Source organism: Geospiza fortis, unplaced genomic scaffold (genome assembly GCF_000277835.1).
Source record: "Geospiza fortis unplaced genomic scaffold, GeoFor_1.0 scaffold53, whole genome shotgun sequence".
Classification (NCBI taxonomy): domain Eukaryota; kingdom Metazoa; phylum Chordata; class Aves; order Passeriformes; family Thraupidae; genus Geospiza; species Geospiza fortis.
The window spans coordinates 2,780,250-2,806,275 of NW_005054305.1; the positions used below are offsets into that span (position 1 = coordinate 2,780,250).

The 26,026-nt window shown below is 37.4% G+C and overlaps 1 protein-coding gene across 1 annotated transcript in view; it reads left to right on the forward strand.

Annotated features, from left to right (window-relative positions):
• Positions 1 to 24,982, forward strand: part of TTC39C (tetratricopeptide repeat domain 39C) — a 26,028-nt gene extending 1,046 nt beyond the window's left edge. The window contains exons 2-13 of the mRNA XM_005418287.2: positions 450 to 578; positions 1,528 to 1,642; positions 5,120 to 5,474; positions 6,875 to 7,043; positions 13,487 to 13,580; positions 14,422 to 14,529; positions 15,034 to 15,143; positions 15,815 to 15,938; positions 18,928 to 19,025; positions 19,918 to 20,022; positions 21,741 to 21,779; positions 22,409 to 24,982. Coding sequence (XP_005418344.1) covers positions 450 to 578; positions 1,528 to 1,642; positions 5,120 to 5,474; positions 6,875 to 7,043; positions 13,487 to 13,580; positions 14,422 to 14,529; positions 15,034 to 15,143; positions 15,815 to 15,938; positions 18,928 to 19,025; positions 19,918 to 20,022; positions 21,741 to 21,779; positions 22,409 to 22,498 — 1,536 coding nt within the window. The 3' untranslated portion in view covers positions 22,499 to 24,982. The remainder of the gene's footprint in view (positions 1 to 449; positions 579 to 1,527; positions 1,643 to 5,119; positions 5,475 to 6,874; positions 7,044 to 13,486; positions 13,581 to 14,421; positions 14,530 to 15,033; positions 15,144 to 15,814; positions 15,939 to 18,927; positions 19,026 to 19,917; positions 20,023 to 21,740; positions 21,780 to 22,408) is intronic.
• The last annotated feature ends 1,044 nt before the right edge of the window (positions 24,983 to 26,026 follow it).

Sequence of the window (26,026 nt, forward strand, 5' to 3'; positions counted from 1 at the left end):
GACTGTGGCTATTATTTTGAAGAATTTAATAGCTGCTTGTTGTTACTGACTTTGAAGGCCTGTTATTTATATAAATGAATAAAAATGGATACCTGCACAGATGCAAATCATGCCTTACATAACAAAAATTTAAAATGAATGTATAGGAATTTTTCTTCGGCTTAAAGTAACCTGATGGTCCATTCAGTTCAACTGTATATTAAGATCTAAGATGGAGGTTTGCCCTTAGTGTGTTCTGAGTTGATTGTCTTGAAATCTTGGTAAAGATCTCAATCTTCTAGTTTGGTGTTTCTGTATTAGAAGTATTTGCACTGGTGTATGCATATTACTACTTCAGGTTAAAAAGTTTTATTGTCCGGTTTTTATGAAAATTTTTTCTATCCTACAGCTTTTGTTGAAATAAAAATATTTGTGGTTTTTCTCATTCAAATGTGCTTGGTTTTTAATAGAATGCCATGATGACATTTGAAGAGGAGAAAATGCAACTGGCATGTGATGACTTAAAGGCTACAGAGAAACTTTGTGAAAGCGAAGAAGCTGGAGTTATAGAAACAATCAAGAATAAAATTAAAAAGAATGTAAGAACATAATTTATGTATTGAGTAAATTTTTTTGGAAACTTCCTTTCTGTCCTCTTTGTATCTTGAAAAGGTGATTTTTGGTATGTGAAGAGCCATTGAGATTAATAATAAATTTGGAAATTCAGTCAAATATTTTACTTGTATTTTCTAATTGTTCTAAAATACTTAGTCTCAGGTGAGTGAAGTGTCTTCTATAGTGTCAGGTTTTGTTGATGTTAGTAATTGCTTCCTGAACATGCAAATTTATGACCTACTAAAATTATTTCAGGAAGCTGGTAGCCTGTCTAATTCAGGCTAACTTTAATTCATCCATGCTCTAGTAATGTTCAAAAGTTGTGATGTTGAGGCTGCAGATTGCTGTGAGCGAGGCATATTCCTAGGGAATTTTCCTTCCCTTTTTAGATTTGTCATTCTAAATAATAAAGGAAGAATAAAGCATGGAGATTCAGAACAAGTTAAAGTAGTTGTATAGAAGCATCCAGTGAGCAGCCTGCCAAGTGTGACACATCAGAAAGCCATTTCTCTTCAGTGTTTAGTTTGCTAGGTGAAAAATGTTGAACCTGTCATACTTTACTCTCTGCTCATAAGAGGCACTGTATTTACCCTGCCACTTGTGTGCTCTTCCTGTCTAATATCTCTTAATTGCATGTCTTATGCATTTTAGTAATAAGTAAATAAAATTTAAATCTGTTCTGACAATTTGTAGAACCTTGGGGAAAATAGCTGGTAGTGTATGTGTAACATTTCTCTATTAAGTAGGATTTTGCTTGATAATCTGTCTGAGAAATTTTAGTGTAGTTTTGAACTTCAAAATGCTGAGTTATTTTATACCAATACTACCACTTGCAGTTAATTTTGGATTTTTTAATTTCTCAGATTTAAACAAATCTTGTGTATTATCTTCATTAATATTTTACTGTGCTTTGTGTTTGTATATTCCAAACAGGTTGATGGACGAAAATCTACTCTATCCATGATAGATCGTCTACAGAGACAAATAATTGTAGCAGACTGTCAAGTCTACTTGGCTGTGCTCTCGTTTGTAAAACAAGAGTTATCAGGTGTGCTGTGGCTTTCATGTTTAAATATATTTTAGCATGTCTTTTTTATAAAACTTGATCATAAAATAAGCATATGACTTGCAGTAAAAGTAATTGTTTTGTAAGCACAGTTCCATTTGAAATATTCCAAGGCTGGTACACCTACAGATGTATTCCGCCTTTGTGCAGGTAGTGGTGAAAAATGAGATGGATTGCTGCAAATTAGGGCTTTTTTTCTTTTTTCATACCATTAATTATATTCAATTGGTTCTCCTTAGACAAGTTTACTTGTTATCATAAAGGTGTTGGAGAAGTTGGGATGGAGATGGCTACATCTCTGTGCTTTGTGGCCTGCAAGATAAAAGAGGCTGTTAAATCCAGGCCACTGGGAAAATCCTGATGTTCCATATGTATTCTGTTCATGACAATTCAGGGAGGTGACAAAGTGCCAATGAAAGCAATTTTAAATGAATGTGCTGAACATGGAACTGCTGAATCAGTTCTTACTCTCTGGTCACCAGAGTGTGTCCTTGCATGCCAAAGAGGGTAGTCCTGTCATGTTGGATACAAACCCTTCCTTTCAACTGCAGAGCTGTTTCTGATGTTTTCTTACATTCCTGCATCTCTTGCACAATCTTAAAACATGCTTTTATCTGTAAGTTTATAGAAACTGTGGTCAAGGTCATATAGGAAGTGGAAGCGTATCTCAGGTTTTTGCCAAATCAATGAAGACCAAGAGATGGCAGACATACCAAACTCTGCTGATCAGCTGCAAGGAAATGGGGAAATAACATTCAGATCATTTAAATAACACTTAAAATTTTCAGTCAAGGATATAATGCATTCTGTGATGTGCAGACTTGTTTTATTCCAAGCTATGGCATCAAGAATATGTTTGGTTCTTGTCAGCAGAAATTCAGGAGATATTTCTGTCCACTTTATGTGTTGTGCTGCAGAAGAGTTTTCTTGCTATTTTTGATGCAGTTCTGGGTTTTTGTTTGTGGTGGTTATTTTTTCCCTCCCTCTTGAAGCTTTTTTCCCTTGTTTCAGTATGTATTCTGCAGCTGCATAACTGGGTTGGATGCTGTAACTGGAGGTGGTGTCTGTTCCCTTTCTCTCCTGCCTGCAGCTCAGAGAGCTGAAGTGGGTAGTAGAGAATTGCAGAACATGCTGTATATTTGGGTTATTCTGCTGAGCAAAAAATACACCTGAAGTCTTTAGTTAAAATTCCAAGCAGCTAAATACTACCTCAGTGACTGCTAGTTACTGGCATTACTGAGCTATTGGATCCATTATTTTGTGTTTTAAAGTATATTATCTTTCTGTTTATGTATATACATTCTTTGTTTGTGTCGTATTTCTGCACAGAAATAGCAACCAGATTATTGAAATGAGTGTAATTTCACAAAAAAACAACCCAGGAGACAAATATTTCTGATCAGTGGATGAGAGAAAAATTCCTTGTGTTTTTCTTCCTGGAACAGTTTGACAAGAAGCATATGATGCCACGCAAGTTGGTTTCTCACATGCTTCACACATTTTTTATTTTCTTTTCCACCCTCATGGATGTATTAGAAATAGTTTCATCATAAAGTTGTTGGCAGAACAAATGACATTAGCTTCTCCTGGCAATACTGAACTACCTTCTCTTAGTATATTTACCACAGCTGTCATGGGTCTGACTACTTTCATGTTGATAAATCAACTCAGTGATTGGCTGGATTTAACTTTTATATCTAAAACGTCAGAAATTTCTTGTTTTAATTTGTTAGATTATTTTATATTGGTATATCAATATCATATAAATTATAGTTATGCTCTGTTAGGGAACTGTTAATGACAGCACACCAATGGATGCAAAGTGTAAAACTGTACTTTTTTTTCCACCATACCACATCTTTTCCATTTCATGCTTGCATTGGAACACAGTGGTTAGCTCTGGGCAGAATCATTATCTGTAGGATAGGTAAAATGTGGGTTTTTCTTATTACCTGTGTGCTACACTGCTGTGCATAGTTGTGTGAGCATTCATCTTGTGGTGAACTACATAACTTTTAAGGTACTCTGTGCAGCCAAATAGTGACCCAATTGCTTAAAATTGGAGTCATGTTTGTCTTGTAATGCAACTGAATCAAGGTTGGGGGGTTTATTTTTATTCTAATGCTTTAATACTCATCTCAAGAGAGAGGATTCATTGTTTTTTTTTAATACTTCCAAGTTCATGTTGAGAGAACCCTTCTGTCATAACTGAGAATTCAAATTTTACAGTTTTTTTCAGTACAGTTTTTTAAGACTATCAAATTAGCTTCATGCCCTCTTTGTATAACAAGAATCCAAAAAGAGGCCGTCTAGTCTGTGATGTTACTTTCTCTAGAAATGTTGGGCTTTTTTTGTGATTTGGGAGGGGTTTTGTCAAAGGCATCAAAGGCTTTTATAGAGTTGTTTGGTATTAATAGCATCTTGCTTTTCTTTGACACACCCCACCTGTTATGGTCTAATTCTGGCATTAGTTCTAGCACTGATCTTTGCAAATCTGGCTATATTTGTTTAGAACACTGCAGCTTAAAACATGTTTTTCTTATATTTTTAGTTAGTCTTTGTCACTGCAGTTCCTCACTCTCAGGGCCCTGTCACAGCCAAAATGCTGGTGTCTGTTTTTACAGCTGATGTGTGCAAGGATATTCCCCATTTGTTTCATGTTTAACACTTAGCATTATTAGAGGGTGTGCTTATAACAAAGATGATTGCTGTGTAAATACGCAAATTGAACATCTTCCTCTTTTGATGTCAGGCCTTTCTTTACCTTACTGTAAAGATCACAGGCTGAGAATGCTGTCATTCTCAAACAAGAGTGCTCAAGACCAGATTTCTAGGGAAATTCAAGTACCCACATTCCTTTTGAAATTGAGGAAGTTAGGCAACTGAAAAATAATTGAAAACTATGTAATTTTTGTGTGGGTTTTCTTTTCCTTAATTGTAGGACACTGTGTTCATGTGAAGGGCAGGGAAGTGACAATATTGAAAATCTTACTGTCTAACCCAAAGGAAAAGGCTTTTCTTTGTATTTTCCCATCAACTGTGTTTTAACACAATTTGGGCTTAAGAGAGGAGGTGTAATCTCTTATGAGTTGTGCTTCTCTCTGTTTGCTAGGCAGCTGTTTCATCTGCACCCTGTAGTGGAGCAAAATCCAGCACGAAGTTCTTTGATTGCTTTCTTTCTCTCTGACAGCTGTATTGCCACGTCACTGACTGGAGCTGCCTCTGTGTTGTGTGCTGCTGTAAAGTCTGTGGTTGTACACACTGAAATTCATAGTGGCCACTGTGCAAGACCTCTCTGAGGGAGCAGTAGCTATTACAAAATCCTTTATACACTAAGTTGTTGCAAATAGAGAGAGCATCTTGGACTTGGAAAATAGCATTTACTACTTAGGATGTTCTGCTTCTGAAATATGTCCTTGAAGTATTTCTTTCTTTCTTTCTTCCTTGATTTTTTTTTAGCATACATAAAAGGTGGGTGGATACTCCGAAAAGCCTGGAAAATTTACAATAAGTGCTATACGGACATTAATACACTTCAGGAAATATATCAGAAGAAAACAACTCAGGAATCCTTGACTTCTGATGCTGCAAATGATAATCATATTGCTGCAGAAGGTGTAACGGAGGATTCGCTAAACAGACTGAAAGGTGCTGTTAGCTTTGGATATGGACTTTTTCATCTTTGCATATCCATGGTGCCCCCAAACCTGCTCAAAATCATCAACCTGCTGGGTTTTCCTGGAGACCGCCTACAGGGGCTTTCCTCACTGATGTATGCAAGTGAAAGTAAGGACATGAAGGCCCCTTTAGCTACGTGAGTAGCTATATTGAAATGCTTTGGTAGATAATTTAGTACTAAAAGTAAGTAACTGGGAAAAAGTCAAAACCAAAAAGTCATGTTGCTTTAAAGGAAACAACAGCAGGTAAAATAAACTCGTAGTTCGTTGTTTAACATAGCATGGTTTAGTAAATTCACCACTCACTAATGTATGAGATCTCTGCTGTTTATTATTTACATGTATTTGGGGTTTGGGTCAGTATTGTGCTGTATTCTTCAGTACCTGCAGTTCTAATGTCCTGTAATTTAAATGCCAGCAGGGTAAACAAAAGATCCCCCTGAAGGCTGTGTGAATTTGCCTGAGTTACATTCTCTGCTGTGGAGAGCCTACTACTTAGTATGAGTCACTGGTCTCATTTAGCCATTTTTTCTTACTACTAACACTAAATATTTTCATTTGTTTTAAATTTTTTTGTTTGTTTTAGCATCTCAGTAAAATGAGATGTTCATTATAGTATTTTTAAGGGAGTATTTTTGTGTACTCTTTTTCTGAGACTTCATACTGTGCTCAGGTCTTTTCGAGAGCTGAAGGATTGGCCAGACCTAATTTAAACTGCCCTCATAAATGGCTTTATTATTCCATGATCTAAAAATTAATGCTTTTATTACTGGACCTACTGCAGGTACCATCAGGTATCAATTTTGAAACATGACAGTAGAGCTGAAGTCTCTTCTGCTTGAGGAGAAGAACTGGATTCTGTTTATTTCAGAAAGCTTAGGATTAAATATTCCTATTGATCTTTCTCCTTTCTGGGGGAGAAAAATGGTATATTTGGGGGATGTTTCTTCCTTCGGATAGTCTTGGAAATCTTTGTGCTCTGCCTTTGTTTCCAGGAGTGATGTGTTTCCAGGAGTGATGTAGGTCATGTAAATATCTACCCTTCTGAACACAGGATGTATTTCTTTTCACATTGATTTCAGGAGTATCTGCTGGTGTGTGTTCAGGGTTTTTTGTTGATTATTTTCAGGCCTTTTTATTGTTGTTTGGTTTTGGGGTTTTTGTTTGCTTTGGGGTTTTTTTGTTTGCCTTTTTTTGTTTCCCTCTCTAGTAAAGAGTTAGTTTTCAAAGTATTAATGTGGGTTTTTCTTTTCTAAAATCTACTGAGATCTAAAGGCTCAGCTGCTTTCATGCTATGAGCTCAGTTGTTTCTTTGCCTTTGTATAGTGTGCTCTGAATTGTATGTTCAGGTGCAGTTTAGGAGTACGTTGATGTATGGCAGTAGTATTGTGTTTAAAGTATAAAGCCAGATTGTATAATACAAGATTCACATCTATCTTTGTCTTCCAGAATAATTTAAAAGTTTGTCTGTGTAGAATGTTATCCTTAAATTTCTGTTTACTAGCTGTAATCCTTTTTACTCTTACATTTCTTTTAGATTAGCTCTGTTGTGGTACCACACAGTTGTTCGTCCCTTTTTTGCCCTTGATGGCAGCGACAACAAGGCAGGATTGAAGGAGGCAAAAGAAATTCTTGCCAAAAAAGAATCTGCATATCCAAATTCTTCTCTGTTCATGTTCTTCAAGGGAAGGATACAGCGATTAGAGGTACTGCACATTTTCATCCTTTAGACTGATTTTTCCTCCTGATTGATCCTTACGTTTTTCTGATGTGAATGAACTGTGCAAGCTTCAGCAGATTGTCTAAAGATGCAGGTACATGGAAAGATAAGAAAGATTGGATTAAGTCCTTCCTAGTTTCAAGTTTGCAGGCAGACCTTGCTCTTCCACTGCATCTGTCTAAATTAATGAAATTTTGAAATTATTTTTCAGCTACTTGATACTTCTGCAACTCTGTGCTAAAGGAAGTGCATTTGGCCACTCAGATTTCTTGAGCTATTTCAGTTTTGCTTGTCATGCTAAAATTGAGTATTATCTGCTGAGTACATAGTATTTATCTTCCTCTCTGTTTTATGCATTGTTCCTATACAGCTAATTCTCTGCAGTAGTTTCCCTTAAATAACTATTTTGCTTTTCAGAGGTCACAACAGGATGTTTTCTGTTACTAAGGGTGAGCTCTGACCTGAGCAGAAATGTATTCACTGAAAATGTGTTTGTGAATAATGAAAGCATTATTCAAACACTGCAGCAGCCTTGTGGATTTTGGCTGAATTATTCTCTAAGAATCTGTTTGAAGTGCTACTCAACTCCTAGCTGCTGCTTTTATCAGACCAGAATATTTTCTGACCAACTACATGAACCAGAAAGCCTAACACAAAAGCAGAAGCCCAGAATGTTCAAACCCTTCATGTCAACATTATAATTACAAGAGCTAATTGAGATGTTGATATTGGTGGTTGTTCCTTGCTAGATTTGCAGCTAAGTCTTTCAGATGTAGCTCTGTATTTTCAGAGAGGTAGTAACAGAGCAGAGGAACAGGCTTCAGTGTCCTTTCAGATTTGCAGGCATATTCCTATATGGGATTTGAATGTTGTTTTTCTTTTCTTTTTTTTTTTTTTTGCTGTCTTTTGAAAGCAGTGGTGCATTTTGGGAATTATATTCTCACAGGCAAGTTGTCGCTCTTGGGAAAGTATTGCTGTTGCCTGAGAGACCTTAGTGGGTTTTATTCATTTATGTGCCTATTCCATTCTTATGGTAAAAATCAAATTTTTTGGGAATAACTACACTGTGAATGCAGGATATAACTTGGTATTTTAATGTAATGAGGAATAAAATTCAGACGATTCTTCTGATTTTCAGGGCAAATTACAGCAAAAGTTTAAACATAAGTTGTTAATAAATTGAATGTATGTGTAAAGATAGAGGATATGTTTGGGATAAGTGTTCGTTTTGTGTGGTCAGTCCCTTTCTGGAGAACTGCAATATTTTAAGTTGAGAGTTGTTTAAATGTAATCTTACTGCATTGTTTAATGCACGGTTACTGTATGGAGATAGTGAAGTTTAGCTCCAATGAATGGAGACAGTGTGACCATGTTAACTAAGTTAGTTAACTCAGGCAGGCAGAATGCTGTGCGTTATGCTATGTAGCCATGCCCTTAGTCAGCAAAAAGCCTTTTGGTTGCTGACAGGAATTAAAATGTCCCTTTGCTATTCATGTGTGTGTTTTCATGAGAGCTTTTCCATTCAGCAGCCTCTTCCCCCTTCCCCCATCATTTCTTTGATCCAAGTGGTGCTCAGTCACAGAGGTTTTGTGATGTCTGAATGTTCCAGTTTAAGTGTCTTGGGCTCTTCTGGATTTTGGTCGGCCTTTTCCAGCTTAATTTGCTTAAGTGCTGTTGGCATAATAGTGAAGGAAGGAATGTGACTGATGGCTATGGCATGGGGAGCTGCACTGGGTTTCTGCACAACACACTTGTGGTTACATGTGTCCTGAATCTGGGCATTGGTCTTACAGCATTCATTGCATATTAGTGTGTCCAGCAGGGCCAGTGACTGTGTCCCCTGTGAGGGGGCACTGGTGAGCCCTCACCTCAAGTACTGTCCAGTCCTGGACCCCTCAATTCAAGGCAGACATTGAGGTTGTTGGTGTGTACAAAGATGGGCAACACAACTGGTGAAGGTCTAGAGCATGAGTATTTGGGGAGCAGCTGAGGGAGCTGGGATTGTTTAGTCTGGAGTAGGGGAGGCTCAGGGGTGACCTTATCACTCTACAACTAGGCAGTTGGAGGCTGTAGCCAGCTGGGGATCAATTCCTTCTCCCAGGCAGTGAGTGATAGGACAAAGGACACATGGCCTCAAGCTGAGCTAGGGAAGTTTCAAGTGGGAGATCAGGAGTAATTTATTCACAGAAGGGGTTGTTAAGCTTTGGAACAAAATGTGCAGGGATGTGGTGGGATCACTGTCCCTGAAGGTATTCAAGAAATGACTGGATGTGGTCCTTAGTGCTGTGGTTTAGTTGACAAGGTGGTGATTGGTCAGAGGTTGGACTGGTCTGGGAGGTCTCTTTCAACCTAAACAGTTCTGTGATTCTGAACCAGAATGCACAGACAGTCTCACGTTACAGGCTAATATGCTGAGTTGTAATTTCCTCATTTCTAAGGTGGGTGAGGAGAGCTCCTGCAAAGCCTAGGAAGTGCTAATTTGGCCTTCCTTGAAACTTCCTTAGTGCACGGTTAGGTTTTAAAATTTTTCCAGCAGGCATGGGATATTATTCTTGGTGGCTTACCAGAATTGTATTTTAACCTATAGACACTTAAAAGTATACCTTGAGCTGAAGCTTATATACTTTATCGAGTCCTTCTTTTACATCTTTTAACAGTTCTGTGACACAATATTATAGTACAGATGGATAAAAGGCACCTTAGATGTTACTCAGAAGACCTTGTGTGTTCCATTTGTGGTTGTAGGCTTTGTATTAGGGCCTGCTAGCACTCAGTCCATTGAATTTTTTTCTTGTGATCCTGCATACGTTTTTGTAGCCTTCAGCTGATGGTATATTCAGCTTCCATTAGGAAGCCTTCATACTGTATGTATGTGTCTTTTCTTTTCTATGGAGAGAAAAACCAGTAAGGAGCACAGTTCAGCCCACGGACCCTTGGAGACAGGGAAACTGTTCAAAAGGCAGGAGCAGTAATTCAGGACTGGACAGTGAGACACAAATCTGACAAAGGAGAAAATTGCCAAGGAAGGCAGTCAAGGAGAAAGCACTGTCTCTGTGAAACCTTCCTGTCTATAAAAGACAAATGAACAGCGTGGGACTGAATAATGCTTTGTGCCCCAAAAAGCATGAATGGATATTAGTCAGTAAAACCCATAGCAGACTTCAGTTTTTGAAGAAGTAGCCTTACAGGTGTGATAAATATGGAGCAGATTATCTATCAGCTTTTTTTCCCAGATTCACATTTTAAAGAGAAAAGTCTGAAAGCATTTGGAGATTTTGAATTAGGCAAGTTAAGGGAAAGGGAGGGAAGATCCTGGAAAGACTGGAATGAAAGTGCACCAGAAAGTTAAAGGTTGCATTCCTAGGTTGATCAAATGCCTTTTTTCTTTCCAAAGAGTAGGTTAAGAGACTGTGTATTAAAAATAACATTTTTACTGACTTTTGCATAATTCACTAAGGCTGCTTTTATGGACTTTTCTGTGCTTGATTTGTGATTATATGGTACATATTCCAGCCTCAAAATATATATTATATATAAACAACAGGAAATCTCTGGCTGCAAAACTGCAAGAAAACCCCTCAGGTTCTGAGGCTTGACTCATATTTTCCATTGGTGTAGGTGCATGTAAATAGTCTCAAGGAAGAAGTACCAAATACTCCAGCTGACAGGCAGAGCACCAGTGGTACTTTCAGGTGTGCTAAAGTTTGGTTGATGAGCAGGCTGCAGAAAATGTGCAGTGGTAACATGTGCTTAAATGTAATGCCTACAAACACCTCTTGTTTTTTAGTTACCTTTTGGAGATGTTATGGTATCAACACCATCATTCTTATTTAGGGGTGAGAGGGTATGGTACAGAAAAGCAGTCTGAGGACAAGAGTAATAACAAGTATTGAGAAGTCTTAAATGAATTTTCTGGAAGAAAATCACAGTAGTGTCTAAAATAAAAAAAATGGCAAAGCATGCGTAATACCAAGGTTTATTTTCAGAATTGTGCTGACTTTTCTAGTTACTTATTCCTATAAAGTACAAATATCCTAGTTTTATTCTAGTTTGATTTTATGACTTGTCTAAGGAAAAAATAGGTTTAAATGTGTTAAGGGATAGAAAATACAGGCTTTGAAACATCCATATAATGTCCTCTGGTGTAAATTGTTAGCTTTTGGAAGTTGATTTTTGGTTTTTCCTTATTTCTGAGCATGACTTCTTAAAAACTTCATGAATTCAGAGTGGTGATTGAGAATAGAGAAAGAAAGTGTCCTGAGATTTCAGAACAGCTCTGGGAAATGCATGCTGTCTTGGTAAGCTCTGTAGATGCTTAGTAGTTGGGTTGAGGTGCTTTTAGTTTTAATCTGAAGTCCAGAAATGTAAGACTAGGCTTCTTCTCACATTAGATTTATTAATCCTCTTTATGGTCTTGTAGTTCTGTATACTATGTATTTTATGGGTTGGTCTTTTTTTGTCTTTGTATTCTGTCCAAAAGAGATGTCAGTGATACCTACTGAAGGAATTACAAGTGTGTGTATATATACTTATAAATCTCAAGAGCATCAAATTCAGGTGCAGCCAGGATGTTACACTTGCAGACTCTTAGGATGTTGTAATTATTTTTGTTTGTTCTTTTAAGCAGTAAACAGAAAGTAATTAATTTAAGAATTAACACCAAGAGTAGTAATTCATATTCCAGGATGTTGCTGCAATCCCTGGAGATGATTGAAACTTTAATTATTAATGAATGTCTCTGAAAAATACTTAAATGAGCTTGATGCTGAAGGAGAACTTAGGCAGATGTCAAAACACGTGAGAGGTCTAGAGAGCTAGAGAGGTGGGTTATAGAAGATTTGAATATTCAACAAACTGGAGTTGTATATTGAAAGGTGGTTGGTATTTCCTGTGCTGCCCTAGGCAGGGGTACAGCATTGCCAGTACTCATTGTATGGAATAAGTGATTTCCATTTCAGAATGGTTAGGGGTTTAGAAGGCAGTGTATCTTTGAAGAGAACTAAATATTTAGATTTTTTTTTTCCTTTTTTGTCATTTTCCTCAGAAGTGTTGAAGACATAGATTCAAAAGCAGAGCTTTTGAATTCCTAGCACAGAAATAAAGTTCTAAACTGATGTTCTTTTACTTTATATTTTCTCTAAGACTGGGCCCATAGCAGTTACTTTCTGGCAAGGTGTGTTGGGGCGATGCAGTGTCAGCGGAGTCATGTGTAGTGGAGAGAATGTGCTGGTACAGGAGCGAACAAAGTGCACCTGGCTCAGGCTCCCTAACAATTCTGAGGGCACATATAACTCACCTGTCTTTCTGTGTTGTATATTCTTCTGCCTTGTTGTATATTCTTCTGCCAACAAGCACCTTATTTCAATCGCTGTTGTACTTTCCAATTGTACAGTGTTTATATTGATGCAGGCTCCCTGTGCAGGCAGTTGTGTTGTCTTGATGCAATGTGTATTATTTACAGTTAAATCATTCCTTAGCAACTAAACCAATTTTCCCTGATGAAATAAAGGAGAAAACCTAATACAATAATTTCAGAACTCTGTGTATGCCTGGACTTAAACTACAATGCTGCAGATTTTTGTAGGAGTTTTTGAATTCAGTTATGTTGGCATAGATGGTGAGTTTGCATTTTCAAGGGTTTCTTTTGCTCACTTGCTTAGTCAGCAGAGAGGGGCTTAAAAATTCTTCTATTGTATAAATTATAATAAATGTATGTGATAAATATAGGAACACTATTAAAGCTGGTATAGGCTGTATTGGAATATATAGTATGTTTAATTAAATAGTGATTTTCATTCCCCCCCCATAATGATTGATAGGGAGAAGTCCCATCCCAGACTAGGAAAATCAGGTAGTCAAAAGAACTATCATACTAGTTCTTAGAAAAATGTCCGTTCTTTTTGCTAAGCTGTTGTTAGACAATGATTTTATCAAAATGCTTTTTCTCTCATATGCTTTTTTACCTTCTTAGGTGTCATGCAGCATTTATGAATTCTCTATTAATTGTTGCTTGAAGGGGTTTCTGAAGCATATGGGAAGAGGTGAAAAGTTCAAAATAAATTAAATCAAACACTAAAGGTATCTTCTTGTGCAGAAAGCTAAACTTTATTAGCAAATGTTAAAAATATGATTTTTAAAGGTGGAATGACTAGTAAAAGTAGAAGTGAGATAACTTAAAAACTTACTGCACAAACCCAATGAATTTTGGACTTAATAGCACATAGGAGGAATATAGTCACTGATTTTTAAGGTTGAATGTGGAGACATGATCTGACCTGGCTGCCATTACACTATTAAACTTCTCTACTCTAGTTTTTATTAGCTACCTATTAAAAGAAATACAAATTTTTTCTTTATCAATATTAAATTATCCAACAAATTTTAAATCTCAGGTGTCTGAATTTTTTCTTTTTCTTTCACCTTTGTTAGTGTCAAATTAATAGTGCCTTGACCTCATTTCATACTGCTTTGGAACTTGCAACAGACCAAAGGGAGATTCAACACGTCTGCTTATATGAAATAGGTATGTTGGATGTGCTTACACCATAAATAGCTCACTTTCAAGTTTAGACTGGCAGCTTCAGTAAACAAACTGGAGATTTCTTACTAGGATTTTAAAAAAGGTTTTAGATTACTGGCCCTTGTCTTGGGTAAATTATGGTAATAATCTTCTTGTTTGGACAAGTAGCATTCAGCACTTTTTCATAATAAAATTATCTCCAAGTACAAGGTGATGCAAAATCCGAGAGTAGATTGTGGAATCAAGGGCAAACTGTTAGCCTACTGAGTACGATTTAAAATTAGAAATAAATTCATCTGACTTGTCTATGGATTCATAATTTCTGTGCCAAAAACTAATCCTTTTTGAGGCTTCAGAGTTCACAGTGTCTGTATTTCTTGTTCATTTCCTTCTGTCAATAGCAGGATATGATATATGGTCTTAATTTGCATAAAAGTCTTTATAGTAGAGAAGATAGGTTTCTTCAAGCTTTAAATGGGATCTTGTCACAGTAAAAAATAATAATGGAAAATGCAGTAGCTGTCTAAGTTTCAACATTCTACAAAATGTAGTATTTAAATTTTAAAAATGAGAGCTTTTGGTATATATTTTTGTTCTTGCTCTAAAATGTGGATTCATTATTTCCTATGGAATCTTCTAATTCAAAATGTCCCAGTAAGTTTAAACCAGACTTTAAATGTATGTCATTTGTTTTGTTTTTAATTTTCCAGTTACTTTTATAGTTGTTAAACATGCTCCAGCTCTCATAACAAAACAGACACAACAGAACTGTGTGTTTCAATCATGTTGACACCGAGTTTGAATTACTGTACTTGCCCTGAAGTTAAATCAGTGTTGCTTTTAGGTTGGTGCAGCATGATAGAGATGAACTTCAAAGACGCCTTTGAATCCTTCGAAAGGCTTAAAAATGAATCCAGGTGGTCCCAGTGCTACTATGCTTATTTAACAGCAGGTGAGTAAATCCAGGCTGTTGAGGAAATGGTAAGTCAGTGATGTGGTAAGGTTTTGGCACTGTTTTCTCTTGGGAAATTTGCTGGTGCATGTAGTGCCTTCCACACTGCCTGCTGCACATGCAGCTTTGTGCCAGGCTTGACTTGGACAATTGTGTTTGTTTCCATAATGAACACTTGTGTGCTCATACGTGTACCTGCATGTCTGTACACCCCTCTCCATGTAGGTAGAGTTATTAACACTTCACAAGCTTGGTGGTATTACTTCCTTTAATGGATGTAAAAAGTAGTACTGAATTTTAATGAGCACAGAGGGTACCTGGGGGAGTTGAGATTACCATGTTGGTCAAATCTTCAGTCTAGATAACTTTCTGGAAGTGAGTGTGTGGACATTTTTCTCTGTGACCATATGATATCTCATCTTAATTTTTCCTGTTTCATATCCTGGTACTGTAAATGTATTTTTGTTTCTGTTAATGTATTTTTGTTTCTGACACTCCTTGCAGTATGTCAAGGAGCCACTGGTGATGTCAATGGTGCTCAGAATGTGTTCAAGGAAGTTCAGAAGCTTTTCAAGAGAAAAAACAATCAGATTGAACAATTTTCAGTGAAAAAGGTTAGTTTTTGCATAGGCTGACTTGTTTTGATACACTGATGACAGTTCAGTTTTTAGTTCAGTATTTTCTTTAGCAGGATGTATCTCTTTTCTGCTGTCCTGCTTCTGTAGAATTTGTGGGAAGGAATAGAGTGGAAAAATAATAGTGTCATATGAAGGACCTAACAAAGGAAATGTGAATTAGCTATTCACTCTACAACCAAAGTAATTATTAAAGATAAAAATACATTATACTGTAGTTGCTTTGGTAATTTTCCTTCTAGCTTTGCCTTCCTTACTCCTTTTTATCTTGTCTTGTTTGTGAAAGCCTTAGTTGTTTTTGAGAGCTAGGAGTTGTCTAGGAAATAGCTCTCAGCTGGTGATCTTGCAGATGGTACTGTCTCAGCGTCCAGTCAGTTTGTATTGGGACTGTGAAATACAGTGAAACCCAGTCAGGCTGCATACAGGGAGGTTTTAATTTTAATCAATATGTAACCTCTTAAATTAGTTGCAAGATTTTGATTTTTATTCATAAAATCTTTAGGCAAAATTACCACTGACTTTATTTTTGTAAAATTGTTGGGTATAAAACGGTTAAAATTAGTGTTTGTGATACATTGTTTGTAAATATCATGTTCCCTCTGAAGGAAAAAAATTACATATCTCACTTCCTTCTTTCTTGCACTTTGCAGGCAGATAGATTTAGGAAACAAATACCAACCAAAGAGCTCTGTGTCCTGGCATCCATTGAAGTGTTATACTTATGGAAAGCCCTTCCAAACTGTTCCCTCTCGAACTTACAGCATATGAGTCAAGGTATATATGGCTCCTTGATTTATTTATTTACATTTTAAAATGAGATGTGTGATTTTATGCTGTTGTGTGGAGTAGCTAATTGGAGTAGCATGAACATTTTAACCAATTGTGCATGTGTCATAGCAAAATACAGGTGAGTAACAAAAGAACAGTGACCCATTATGATTCAGCCTAATGCTTCATTTTTACAAGTTTTTGGGAGAAGTTGTAACTGCCTGCTGCATATAGCTGTTTGTTAATCATTGTTTAAAATGAAACAGTAGCATGATAGTTACTGTTCCAAGTCACTAAGCAAAATGTAACTCATTTAAACCTAGCAACAAAATAGAAAAAAAATTAAAACAGTGTATTCATTCCTGCATGTCAGTTTTCTTCTAAGAGGAAATAGTTAGCTTGTGAGGTTATCTATGACATGATAGGTGTTCTGTTTGTCCTAGGACCTTCTTAGAGGTGAGTGGTTGCCTCTGCCTTAGTCTCCAGCTGACTTTGGGTGTCTGCCATGTGAAGCTTATTGTAGCAGTGTGTATCATGAAGTGTTCAGTGCTTCTTACTCCATCCAGCCATCATTCTTGTTTGCATTCTGCAAACAGTTTCAAGCTGTTTGAGGAGAAGCTCAACATGACCTGAATTGGCAGCCCATTGGCTGCATCCTGGGCTGCATCAAAAGGAGTGTGGCTAGCGGGTCCAGGAAGGTGATTCTGCTCCTCTGCTCTGCTGAGATCCCACCTGGAGTGCTGTGTCCAGGTCTGGGGTGCTCAGCACCAGAAAGACATGGACTTGTTGGAGTGGGTCCAGAGGAGGGACACACAGTTTATCAGAGGGCTGGAGTACCTCTCCTATGAGGTCAGGCTGAGAGGATTTGGGATGTTCAGCCTGGAGAAGAGAAGCCTTCAGGCAGTCCTTAGAGAACCTTTCAGTTCTTAAAGGAGATTTGCAAGAGCTGGGGAGGGACTTTTTGCAAGGGCAGGGGGTGACAGGACATGAGGGAATGGATTTAAACAGAAAGAAGGCAGATTTAGATTAGATATTAAGAAGAAATTACTGTGAGGGTGGTGAGGCACTGGAGCAGATTGTCCAGGGAAGCTGTGGATGTCCCATCCCTGTGAGTGTTCCAGGCTGGACAAGGCTCTGTGTAACCTGGTCCAGTGAAAGGTGTCCCTGCCTGTGGCAGGGGGCTGGAACTAGATGGTCTTTAAGTTACCTTCCCATCCAAACTGTTCTAAAATCCTCTGATTATTACTTGCTCATTTAGAAAATAAAACAAAAATTGTCTGCCACGGTGGTTGCTTTTTTTTTTTTTTTGTAATTGTGGAATTTTGGAGAGTGTACACAATTTTCATGTTATGCTAGAAAACTCCAGTCTTGAAGTCAAGAGTCAGGACTAGTTGTGGTGTTCTTTCCAGTTTTAATTTGAGATAACTTGTCCATTAAATACTGAGATTCCTAGTTTTCTAGTCACAAAGGTGATTGTAGACTTTAAAATCAGATTTACTTATATCAAAATAAATTTGAGTATATTTTTTAGCTGTCATTTGCCTTCAGAATGGTCAGCTTTAGAGGGTGTAAGGAGTTTGTATTCTCTCCTGCACACTCAGAGGCAGTGTAGGTCTCCCTTGTGTAAGCTTCCAGTCAGTGGTTCACATTTTAATGTGAAATAGCAGTATGGCTTCAAATTCAGCTTGTGAGTTTGACACTGACAAATATGTCTGCATCAGCCATGCCTGGTTGAAAGTTTTCTGTACAATGAGTGTTATTTCTGCACCTTATATGTATTTCAAAAACATGAATAATAGGTTTTTTCCCCACATTTGTTTCCTCTTGTCATGAACAATTGAATTGTAATTTGTTGGGGTGGATTTCCAGGCTTTTCCTCAGGGCTAGAACTCAACTTAAATGGATTAATTTGTATCCACTTGTATCTCTGTAAGTAAAATGCCAAATAACTTTAGACTGGTAATCCACACAAGAACTGACAATGCAGATACTTCATGAAGCCACCTTATAGTTATCCATAGGTGGCTTCTTTGGGTTGTGGATTGTTTGTGTTGTGAATGCAGAGCTGGTTAAGATCTGGCAGGGTTTATGCTGTGAGGCAAAATGTTTAAGGAGCTGCACTGCTCCAGACACAGCAGTTACAAGATGAAAAGCCCTGTACTCTCTCCTTCCTGGAGGTGCTGGTGTGGGCAAGTGCAAATAGCTCCTCATGGAACTTGCCTTGATTTAGCAGAGCTGGCACTGATAAGCTTGACCAAAATGGAGTCTGATTCGTTTGGATTGGGTTCCATGCATTGTGATTCAGTTTTTCCTGGAAACAGAGCACTAGTCAGCTGAGGCACAGTCTGTCCCCAGATTGTGGACCAGCTAAGGTCTGGCAAATTAACCTTATCCTCCCATCATCACTGAGATTTGTGATGCCAAAACACTCTAGACTGGGTTATTGAGTCCAGTACAAATTTTTGTGCATCTGTCACTTGGCTTCAGTTTAGAAAAACTCAGGTTTGTTTGAATTGCTTGCCCTGTGCTCCTTCTAACTTGGACTGTGTATTTTTCTTTCAATATGTGGGACTAAACAGTGTCCTGTAACACCAGAATGAGATGATTGTTTTTTAAGTTTACTTTGGAGTGGATATTTCAAAGACCAGTAGAGATCAGTCCTCCTGTTGAGAAGAACACACCAACTGCCTATGACTTCAGCCCATTCATTCCTGTTAGGAACTGCTCTCATGAGTGACAGATTTCTTGATGAGGTTCATACAGAATGGGTTGTATTTAAAAGAAAACAACTTAGTTTTCTTTCTATTAGAAAGAAATATTCTTTCTTATTTCTTTCTGTTGTCTATTAGACAACTTAGTTGTCTTTCTATTAATGTTACTAGCATCTGCTTTTTCTGGCAAAATTTAAATATCAGACTAAAAGGCAATGTAAATCACAGTTATTGTCTAAGAAAGTATTTCGATCCACCTTGTTTACTGGAATCTTTTCATTAAGCTTGTCATGATGTGGATGATTCATCAGCTGCTGGTTTGAGGAATTTGCTTCTTGGTGCCATACACAAATGTTTAGGAAATTCTGAAGATGCTGTTCAGGTAAGTAGTTAAATGATAATTTCCTCCGTTATTCCTATAATTTATAAACTATCCTCTTAAAAACAGTGAATACTTTTGAGTAAGAGCGTTAAGCAAGTCATTGGTTTTTCAGTGCCTTTGATCATTCTGGTTTGTGAATTGTAACAGAGTTTCTTTTAAAATCTTCTGATTAACATGTCTTCATTATATTCTGTGCTGTGAAAGTAATTGCCTTTGGTGAAAGAACATGGCAGTAAAGTGGTTTGTAGTAACAAGAGTTAAGGGAAAGCTAGGAAGAATTAAAGTTTTTGCTCTGCTAGATGTACTTTGTCCATCAAAGAAAATGATTTTTTTTTAAAGTATCTTGGGGATTGACCTTTTGAAGGCACAGGTTTGCTGCTTCTTCTCTGGACATGTTAGAGAGAGGAGTTTGATTATTAGCACATACCAAAGAATAATTTTGCCACCACTCCATGTTTTGATCTGTAGGTACAAGTCTCCTTTTTGCTTCCCAATATAGAATGCTATTCATATAAGCAGCAAGATGCTGGCTTTAAACCCTTCTTCCCCCTGCCCCATTTCTCTCTCACATACCTTAAATAATATGGGTACTTCATCTTTGATGTCACAGTTTCTTGTTAGAGCTAGGATTTTTTTCACTATGAAATTGGAGAACTCTTGAATCAGTCACTATAATACTTGATAAAAATCCAAACTAATAATTTTGTCTTGATACAGTAGTGCTGTAAGAATCTAAACCATTGTACATTTTAAATATATTCTCATTTTATCTTTGGCTAATTTCTACAGATTAAAGTTGAATGGTGGTACTGCATTGTTTAAAAGTAACAACCAGTCAATTTTAATGTACCTCTGCAGTCTTTGGTTTCTTTTTTTCCTTTCATTTTTACAGTACTTTCAGCGAGCTGCTAAAGATGAACTCTGCCGTCAAAGCAACTTGTATGTCCAGCCATATGCTTGCTATGAACTTGGCTGTATCCTGTTGGACAATCCAGAGGTAATAGCATGACCTATTTTTACACTTAGAAAAGCAGTGGAAGGAGTCAACATATCAGTATGCAAAGAATGAAATAAAGTTTGTAGGTGACTGTGCATATGATGTTTTAAAAATTTGTTTTATACCTACCGTAAAGAAACCTACAACTTTGTGGAGGATGGGGATTCAATCCAAGAAATGGAATGTGTTTTAGGTCACAGTGTCTTAGTTTTTTAATATTGAGAATGTTCCTGGTGCTGGTGGCAACAAAGGCCTCACCAGAAGGCCTTGGGTAGGCAGGGATTTCTTGTCTGCAGGTGGTATTTAGTGTGGTAGATGCCTAGGGTCCTTTTCTTGCCTATTTAATATCCTGTGGGATGCCATTCAAAGTTCACCTGTACTTATCCTCTCCAAATAGAATTCGATACCTCCCTAAAATAGCAAGTGGTTTTTTAAGTCATTTAAATTCCATTAAAGCTGTTTGTGTGGGCATTGACTTCCACCCTGAGTAGTGAGGGTTTTGTTCTTCAGGATGTGGAAGAAAATAATCCACCTGGCTTTCAGATTGCTCAAATGGCTTGGCTGACAGTACATTTAATTGTTCAGGTCTTTACACATACCCTACCTCAAAGAATCTTGAACCAGAGCAGCTTGTGCAGCACTCTTGGTGCCATTTCTCTCTTTAAGTGTGTGACACCAGTCCTTGGAGTTTATGCCACCTTGTGTTGTTAATCAGATGGCAGGTTAGTGGGGAGGTGGTCACAGAGTAATCACTTGAACCCCCCCTTCACTGTATGTGGTGTATGAAGTAGTGAGCTGATAGTATCTCATATTCTTCAGATTCTGTTTTCAGTTGGTTTTGCTGTTGTCACATTTAGTTAGAGTTGAGCCTTCCCCTTAAAGGGGGAAGGAGAGGAAAATCTTTCAACAAAGACAATTATCATAACAAAGGACAGAACTAGAAACTAGAAAATGCTTTTAAAACTAATTTTCTTTTTGAAAACCATGCTGCCCTAAGACTTAGAGCTGGGCTTCAAAGCCTGGAAGGAAGGTCTGAGTCCCAGTTCCTGCTGGCTTTCTTTCCACGTTCATGTTTAAATTTGATATCATGTCAAGTGTCTGTAAAAAAAACCCTAAAAAATGTGGGTAGTGAAGGCATGTTAAGATTTGAAGAACAGGAGAGCAGTCCTTCCTTCCTCCTGCTTTACGCACAGTGTGTGCACACAGTAGCTGAATGTGCCCCATGCAGGGTGTTTGAGGGCTGAACCAGCCTCAGCTGGAGGAGCTGTGGTAGCATTTAGTGTATGAAGGATGTGGAGGAGACTCCCTCTCGTGGCACTCAGAAAATGAGGAAGTAAATGATGCTTGACTTCAACAAAATGGGATGGGGTAAGGGAAAGCAAGAGTTAGAACTAGAGGTGAGTGGTTCCTGTTTATACAAAATTTGATTTAGTAGCTGGGGTGTTGTGCTAGAGCTCCATAATGGTTAAGAAAGAGAAGGGAATAGGATTTTGTAATTTCTGTAATTTCACCTTTTCTGTAGAAGACTAGAAATACATAATAGTGGTTCTCCTGGGTATCTCATTAGTATTTCCAGTTTCCTAATTTGAAAGGGTTTTGTCTGCTCCGTACCTTTTTCAAAAGTAAAGATGCTACTCCAGTCTCACCAGCTCATTTACTCAAAGTATTTTCTGTAACATTTGTGATGTGTTTCCAATACAATGTTTGTCTTTTTGTAGACTGTGCCAAGAGGCAAAACCTTACTGCTCCAAGCCAAGGTAAAAACTAAGGCATTTTCTGGTTTAATTGTCTAAAATGAAAGGGCATTCGGGAGGTTGTGTTTTCAGGGGTTTGGGGAAGGGGGAGTGGGTGTTAAGTGGTGGTGTCCCTCACCTGTAATCGACTCCTGTCATGTAGATGTGCATTAACGTGCATGATACACATTTATGTGTGCTCCATAGGTATGTGCTGCCAGGTCAGCCATCACACAGAGCCCACATCACTGACAGCTCCTGCAAGTGTTAATCTTGATCAGTTTTTCAAGCAACATTTGGCTACAAAAGTTTTAAAAATGACAATTCTCCATTCCTTGTCTCTTCCACCTGGTTCCTGCTATGGGCCTGCTGGGATTTTCTGGAGCTTTTTGATTAGTAGAACCCCTCAGGTGCTCTTCAACTATATGGGCTTCAATCTGCCATCTTTACCAACTTGGAATTTCTGTAATAATTCCTTTGCTGTGGGTAATATGGGGGTATTGCAACATGCAGTAGCCAGTTCACCTCTTTTCTTTGGACTCTTTTGTAACATGATTTTTTAAGCATTAATAGAAAATTATCTGCATATCCTCAAGTGAAGGAGGCTAATAGGTATATGTTTGGGATTTTTTCCTTGTTTTTTTTTCCCTCAGGAGGAATTTACTGGCTATGACTTTGAGAACAGATTGCACGTCCGCATACACGCAGCCTTAGCCTCTCTAAGGGAAGTGGTTCCACAGTGACCATCAGGAAGGCTTGCTATCCTTTCCCACAGTTCCTGCACTTTAGGATGAAGCAGAAGAAAGAGCTGTTGGGAAGTCCAGCTTTTCTTCTGAAAACCACTTGTGCCAGAGACACTTTCCTAGTATGGCTGAGTAAAAACATTACAATTTTAACTAAACATAAATCAACCAGGAAGAAGGTTAAGTGACCTTGTGTTTTTAACTTTTCATTTTTTATTTTGTTCAAACCAAGCTGAACACAATTACTTGTAACTCTGTGGGTGAGCCTAATAAGCACATTATTTACTTCAACAACATTGGCAAGGTTGATTTTTACCTTTAAAAACAGGTCTACACCTAAAATTTGCCAGGAGGAACACTTTTGGTTTGATTAAAATAATGCAATATAAGTAATTGGTTTAAATGTTGAAGTTGGAAGTGGTCAGAATACTCCTTTTTCTCCATGTATTAGCCAGCACACAGGAGGAGGAGAAAAACTGTTCAGCCACAAAAATCAGATATATTAAATTTTTGTGGCTTTTGCCAGTTACCTCATGATGGCTAATGGTAAATTTTAAATCTCTCACCCCTCTTTGTTCTTTATCCCTTTCCTCCCAACCTAGCTCATATTTATGATATCAGTGATGTCAATATTTAAGTTCTTTGCTTCTGGTGCATTCCAGACAAATCCTTTGACATGCAGCTACTGCTTGGGCAGTTCTTATTTTGGCTCTTACATTCTGAATACCATATTAAGATTTTGCATGTTTTTCATTTGAGCTGCTGGATCCTTACAGCAATGACCTTTAAAGGTATTTTAAAAACCCACAACCAAAAAACTGACAACCCACAAAACTGCTTTGGTAGTTACACCAATATTACAATATCTTCAGTCTCTGTATAGTATTTCAAGCCTGTGATGTCAAGTTATTGAAATACCTCAGAGAGCCTAAAACTTTTGTCATGACCATATAATTTTTAATACTTGGCCATCAGTGTGCTTATCTGTAGCTTTTTTTTTTTACTTTTGTCCTTAATGTGTAGTATTTCCTTATGTTTTATATTCAGCTAATATTATATTCTAGGAAGGTAAATATTTTTTAAAGAAGCTTATGAATGGAAATCTGACCATAAAGTTAGTTGAATTGTGTTGCTTTGCAAAGCTAAGAAAACTGGATATCCTTGGAAATAGTTATCCAAAAGCCTTATTTTTACTTTGGTCAGGTTGCCTTAAACAGTTCCTTAGCTTAAGCTTTTTTTGTTTCTTCTTACCTTTTTGTAGAGCATGTTGCCAAAGTTCTAGATTTTGCCCGCACCTAACCTTCATTGATTTGCTTTTGAGGTTACATCTAAAGCAAGACTGATATGGAGGAGAGAAGTAATGTCCTGTTTGGTAGGCAAAATGAAATGGTTGAGACACTTTTATTTCTCTCTAGAAAGACACAGTTCTGCTATGAAAGGCATTCCTAGAGCAGTTTAACACTTCTGTTGCAGTTCCTGAAGGAGAGGAGGAACTCTTTATAAAGCAGTTTTATTTTTGTATAATCTAGGTGTGTTACAGGTAGTACACTGGGATTTTTTTATTCCACTTTGACAGTAATACTGAGTCATAAATGGGTGTTCAACCTTATTTGGTCAATCCAAATAAATATTGACTAGAAAATGATATATTGTATATGTATATAGTGACTGCTTAGAGTTCAAATAATTATTTTAAAAATGGGCTTTAATGTACTTGAAATCTTATTTTGTCCTATCTGACTTTTAATGTTTTTCAATCAGACAGTCTGTTCTGGGTAAATAACTGGGAATGGTGCAGCTACTGGCAAAATTCTTTTTAAATACACTCCTTAAATATGATATGAGACTTGGCTGTTCAGGACACAAAGCACCTGCATGCAATTTGTGTTGGGATATTTAGAGTCTGCATACTTGGAGGTAGTTAGAAAATTGTAATAAATTTACTAAAAGACCTGTTCTCACCAGGCCAGGAGTGGGTACAGAAAGACATTATATGTTCATGTAACAGTTCAATAACTCTGTGCAAAGTGCAGCTTTCCTGTGGGCTTAGCAAATCATCACAACTGTATGTTTCTGTATTAGTTACTTTTTCCCTCCCCCCTCTCTGTAGGAGACCCTCCTACACTGTATATGGCAAAATTATTTTTTATGTTAGATTGTGCCTGTGATGAGAAAAAAAAAATCAATGGTCTTTTGTGTAAACTAGTAAGTTTTTATACTGTGGAACTCGGAGGCATGGTCTAATAGCAATAATGGAATATGCATCTTGCTAAGTAATATATTAAGGCCATCTTTACTGGGACAGGTATTTTTTGTTGATGTTGATGCAGTTTTTATCTCAGTACAACTCATTTCAGATAAATAACTAGAATTTTTAGATGTCACCAGGTGGCATATTTATTGTGATGTACTGTAAATGTTGTTAATTTACAGAACTTGCACTTTTATATTTCTGAGTAAAATTAAAAGAAATGTGGACATGAATTTTGTTCCTTTGCTTCTTGAGTTTGACTTCTAATTAGTGGCCTCCTGAACAAGGTGATACCAAGTACTGGGAAAACTTTTGGGATGTTAAGTGACTCTGTAACAAAGTTTTCTAGTTAGCAATTGCCTCCAGCCTTTTTTTCTTCCAGTATAATTACAGTCTCCTAGATTAGCAAGTGAGTTACTTCGTGTTGAGCTCAACCATAGAGTGAATGAGCTTTAAGGTACATTTTTAAGATCTCAAATTCACTTGTTCATCACTGAAGAAAAAGAACCACATACAATTGTATTTGTTGCATTCCTACATCTTTGAAAAGTGCTTCTAATTTACTCTGAAGCAAGCACTTTAATTTCTTCTCTGACTTTGAATGCTTGTTTCACACTCTAGTTATGCTTTTATTCCTAAATAATCCCCAAATCCTGTACTGAATTGCTTTTCAGTTCGCAACAATGTGATTGCCTTTCTAACAATTGATTGCGCTTGTGTTTAAGAACTGCTCTGTACCTGCTGAAGTCTGAGCAGGTGTTAGGTTGATGTAGGCCTGATCAAACCTTGCAGTGGGGTGGAAACAGAGTAGCCTGTACAGCACTCAACTTCCCTTTCCAGCAGTCATTATGAAACACCAACAGTGGTAGGAAGCACTTTCATTAGAATTTATGCAACCCCAAACAAATATTGTTAAGCTAATCTTAAGTAAATTTATGCTTATCTTTTTATTTTAAGGCAATTGAGAAGCCAGTGGCATCTGTCAGAAACTTTTCAGGCAGCCTAGAGCACAAAGAAAAAGTGAAATTTAGGAGTAATAGACTTGTTCAAATCACAAAAGTGTGCCATTGTTAGGAGATGGTGAAAAGTGTTCCTGCTCACCTGGCCTCTTCCCCACCCATTTCCTACCACACAGAAATTCAAATTGAGGCAGCCTTTCCAGAATTAAATGCTGAATTTTTTCTATATCTGATTACTTTTTTGATGTGTGTTTGGACCTCACAGCTGGACTCACCACAGGTTATCAGGGTAGGTGCATATTAGTTGCACCTACTGTA